The 4939-nt window shown below is 41.3% G+C and overlaps 1 protein-coding gene across 1 annotated transcript; it reads right to left on the reverse strand.

The window, feature by feature from the left end:
* Positions 1–687: 687 nt before the first annotated feature.
* Positions 688–3684, reverse strand: LOC122655300. The gene is made up of 3 exons (XM_043849504.1): positions 2952–3684; positions 2715–2849; positions 688–827 (listed from the first exon to the last, which is right to left on the reverse strand). Exons 1-3 carry the CDS (start codon positions 3682–3684, stop codon positions 688–690), a joined length of 1008 nt encoding a protein of 335 aa, XP_043705439.1.
* Between the last annotated feature and the right edge of the window lie 1255 nt (positions 3685–4939).

The raw sequence follows: 4939 nt of genomic DNA on the forward strand, positions 1-4939 counted from the left end.
ATTATTATAATAAGAACCCCCTCGAAGACCTAAAAGTGTGGACCAAAGCCCCGTCATTTTCCTTGAAGTTTGGGTCATGACAACAACACTGGAGTTACGAACGGACTCACTCTTATTGAATCTGCTCGAGGATCCGCTCGTGCTGTCATCAGTCTTTTGGCTAGTTTTCTTATGGGACCCACACCCTCGTGTCCCAGACACCTTAATTGAACCATTGGACCCCTACCCCTACCATTTATTGGCCAAGTGGGATCCATAAAGCCTAACTTAGGGAAATAATGGGTTTTAATAACCTAACTAAAACCAAACAAGACCTAAGGGCTAATAAGTCTAATGAGGCTTAGACCTAACCTGTCACACCTCGGTCTGGTTAATAAGGGCCATGTGTGACTGGATGTCTCAGACACCCAATCAATCCCATTAGGATCGCAAATGCAGTGTTTTATTCGTAATTTCATCCATAAATATCTGAATCTAAATGCAGCAGAAGCAATAATAGAGCAGTAAAACACTAAACAAGGAAAAACTAGTGATAGTATTATATTCAAAATGAGTTGTATGTACATCATTTACAAGGAGATTCCAAAAGATGTGTTATAACTCATAAACCCAAAAAGTTATAACTATAGCTATACACAAAAGTGTTATAAATAAAAGGGGAGGAAGTGGCCTGATCAGTCTGGGCGATCAGAAGAATGCGCAGTCGTCGTAGGTGGACGCAGCGTCGTGCACAACAAGGAAAGAAGACTCACTTCTAGGAGTAAGAGAAGCATCCTGAGGAGGAGTAATCCCCACAGAACCCGCAACAGAAACGGCAGTAGTTTCATCTGAAAAAGAAGGATATCCACAGGGGTGAGCTCTCCACTGAGCCCAGTAAGGGGAGGGGGAAACATACAAACGCAATAAATCATTATGCATGTTTTAAACTACATGTTCCTAGCATAAACACTAAGTCTTATGAGGTATAAGTACCACTAGTGGTAGATGCTAACCTCGGTCCCGGAACTAACCCCTCGGTCACCCGAGCGAAACCATTCTACCACGGTGAAGACCCGCCAGTTTCAGAACTAACACATCGGATCCCGACAGACCCCCAAATGACCAACCCTGATCTGTATATTCCCACTGTGGAGTACACACGCAACATGGGACAGAAGATGGCATCCCGAAACTAACACATCGGTCTCTGCCACGGGTTGTCCAACACCTCTCCCCCTGTTGGTAAGGGGCGTGGTACTGGGTAATGACTATCAACCTAGCCCAGTGCAGTCTAAATGTAATGATACAAGCATAGTTTGAGTTATAGAGTATTGAATTTCATCATCAACAGTTCACACAAATAAATATCAATGCAATGCAATGCAACATGCCCATATGCAGCTCTATTCACATGCATCCTAATGCATTAAATGTTAAGCTAGAAAACTATATGCATCTGTACAGTTATAATGATGCATGGTATGGCAGTCAGCACAACAATGAAATTAATATGATAAACACACAGAAATTAAGGTCAAGATCCCCTTACCTGTATTGTAGCCTAGTCCTAGTCAAGTTAACCAGCACGTACACAGCACAACAACCAAAGAACAGCAGAAATAGGCCTATTCAGTATATAAAAACAGTATCTATTAGGTTCTACCAGAAGTCAGGGAAATTCCCAACATAACAAGGCAGCAGGGGTTCAAAAATAGACCAGCCAGATGCAAAGGGGTTCAGGGCCGGTCGACCGGCCTTAGGCCTGCAACTCCATCCAGCCTTGAATCCGAAATTGGGTTTTTTGTTCCAATAGCCCAGATTCTTACATGCATGGACCAATTTTGGTGTTTTAACACCAATTCAAGGTGGGTCAGTCTATTTTGGGTTCCAATTTCACAATTGTTTAGTTAATTTAGGAATTTCAGAATTTAAACCTAAATTTCTTATCTAGGGTTCATGGACTAGTCATTGGGGACAGAAATTGGGCATATTAGAGGTACTGCCATGGAGATTCAGGCATAACTGAGCCTAAATAGCATTAGGACAGCAAGGAATTGGGTAGGATTCTTATTACTTGAGCTCAAACTTAGAGCTTAAATGACAGAATTTTATTTTAGGTATACTTAGACTGAAATCAAGTAAATTAAGAGGAGAAGGAGAAAGAAACCGTAAGAGTTCTCAAGGCTTACCTGAAATTGTTAGAGAACAGCCTTGCAATGCAGGTTTCAAGTCCAAAATCGGATGAGGGAGTTAAGCCTTCAAGAGCAGCCCCAATTTCTCTCTTCTTCTCTTCTTCTCATTTCCTCTTTCTTTCTTTCTCTCCTAAGCTGGAACGGAGTTTCAGTTTTCTCTAACTTTGGAAAGTGATTTGTAAATAGTAAAAGAGAAGTTATATATATATAGGATACTTAACTACTAAGGGTCAGAATGGTCTTTTGGTCATAGATTATTTTTAAAATTGATTCTTTGTATTTATTACCTTATTCCAGTTACAGAATGATGTCATGCGACATCAGGGATGATCCGGATACGGGTAACTGTCTGAAATTACATTTCCCACTGGAGAACTAGGTCCCACAGAGGCAATTTTACTAAAATACCCTTCTAACTTTATTTGGTTGTACAAAACATTATATAAATATATATAAATTACACTTACAATAATTCTAATTGAGGGAAAGCCTCTGCCTCCAGGCAGCAGACTCGGCACAGGTAACTCCGGTGTGGGGTCACACAGGGGTTCTCTGACTCTAGAAGGGTAAATTGGGAAGGATCCTCGGAGTCCTCCATAGGTGTGTCGAGCAACTCAACTGTGTCCTTGACCGATGCAGCCCATAGCATCGATGCTACCATAGTCTGAGAGTTGGAACCTGAAATCACACAAGTTCCAAAAATTCAAATTTCTTCAGAAATTTGACTGGGTTTCACACTCTACCCCCCTTATAGGAATTTCGTCCCCAAAATTGATGTACCTGGAAGATTAAAGAGATATGGGTATCTCTCTTTCACCAAGTCTTCTCTTTCCCAAGATGCTTCAGCAGCGGAGTGGTTGCTCCACCAAACTTTCACAAAAGAGATAGTTTGATTCCTCAGATTATGTTCTCTTCTGTCAACAATCTCTTCTGGGACCTCTTCATAAGATAGATTAGCAATGAGGTCGGTTGGTTGCTGAGGCAACAGATGGGATGCATCAGGGATGTATTGTCTTAACATAGAGACATGGAATACATCGTGTACACCGGCAAGTGAAGGGGCCAGTGCTAGCTGATAGGCCACTGCACCAACTCTAGCTATGATCTCAAATGGGCCAATGTATCTGGGATTCAACTTCCCTCTCTTCCCAAATCTGACACCACCCTTAATTGGAGACATCTTCAAGAATGCTTTTTCTCCAGCCTTGAACTGTATGTGCTGTCTTCTTCTATCTACATAGCTCTTTTGCCTAGACTGTGTAGCCTTGATCTTCTCCTTTATTAGATCTACTTTCTCGCAGGTCTTCTGGATCAATTCAGGGCCCAAAATGCATCGCTCTCCGACTTCATCCCAGTATAGCGGAGTACAACATGTCCTACCATACAAAGCCTTGAATGGAGTCATCTCAATAGATGCGTGGTAGCTGTTATTATAAGCAAACTCAACTAGGGATAAGTTTTCATCCCAACTGCCACTCATCTCAAGTGCACATGCCCTGAGCATGTCTTCCATAGTCTAAATTGTTCTCTCAGATTGTCCATCTGTCTCAGGATGATGTGCTGAACTATGGCTCAGCTCAGAGCCCATAGCTCTTTGTAGACTCTTCCAGAACCTTGAAGTAAATCTGAGATCTCTGTCAGATACAATATTCACTGGTATTCCATGTAACCTGACAATATTATCTATATAAAGCTTTGCTAACTGATCCATAGAATAAGTGATCTTTATAGGAATGAAATGAGCAATTTTAGTCAATCTGTCTACAATTACCCAGATTGTATCCATTCCCTTTCTAGTGCGAGGAAGGCTAGTAAATACTGGAATCAAAAGGAAGAGGACAGAAAGATAGCCTAAGTCGAATGAGAACGCTCTGTCCTTAAGACAGTATTTGCACCTTATTACTGCACTGGGTTGCAGCAAATCTGCCTCCCAAGATAAAACAGGCTGGACTGATTATTGATTTGCAAAATCAGTAAACTCTTGAAGCTATCAGAGAAGTTTTTGTTAGTACAGACTGAGAGAATCCGTGGCCCATTTATAGGCCCACAAAACCTGTTCAGATGGGTTCCACCCATTGGTTCATGTGGCTTAATCTGACAAGTCATGACTATTGGGCTGGGCTTTCATGGCTGTACGTGTGGGCTGCAACCATTGGGCTCAACGTTGAACCAATAGTTGTATCCCCCTTTGCTTAGCCATCGATCCAACGGTTGGATCAAACCTAAGCACCCTTTGATCAAACACCGTCGATCCCGAAAAGATTAAGGTGACATACTACGATAATGCGCACGTGCGAAGTGTAAAGTGCACCATAAAAGCTCCACATTGTGCCTCACGCACGCGCACGCGCACACATATGCGCTCGCTCGCAAGTGCACCATACAACCCTTTCCAAACATAACATGTGATAATAGCACACAATTATATATAAACCAAAGGAAACACTTCTTCGTAATCGATGTGGGACTAAATCCCACATCTATTATTTGGAAAAATTCTAACAATTTCCCCTAATTTTTAAAATAATTGAGTCTCAGTCAACAACTTCTCTGTACCCTTAAATCATACTTACATAAAGGTGTCTTTCGACTTGAACCTTAATGTTGTTAGAATACATTAGTACTTGCTAAAAAACCAAGTAACCGTAGCCTTGAACTTAGAATTTATAGCGACAAATCTAATATATTAGACATATGACTTACTTGAACATAGTTTCAATAATACCCGCACATTTATGGCATTGTGCTATCATCTTAGGTTTTCATAA

This window comes from Telopea speciosissima, chromosome 3, assembly GCF_018873765.1.
Source record: "Telopea speciosissima isolate NSW1024214 ecotype Mountain lineage chromosome 3, Tspe_v1, whole genome shotgun sequence".
In the NCBI taxonomy this organism is placed as follows: domain Eukaryota; kingdom Viridiplantae; phylum Streptophyta; class Magnoliopsida; order Proteales; family Proteaceae; genus Telopea; species Telopea speciosissima.

Coding starts and splice junctions, on each gene's coding strand:
- LOC122655300 (XM_043849504.1), bottom strand. CDS start 3,684: ATGGAAGACATGCTCAGGGCATGTGCACTTGAGATGAGTGGCAGTTGG. Junction 2,850..2,951: donor ATATCTCTTTAATCTTCCAG/GTACATCAATTT, acceptor GTGTGATTTCAG/GTTCCAACTCTCAGACTATG. Junction 828..2,714: donor TCTAGAGTCAGAGAACCCCT/GTGTGACCCCAC, acceptor CTTCTTTTTCAG/ATGAAACTACTGCCGTTTCT.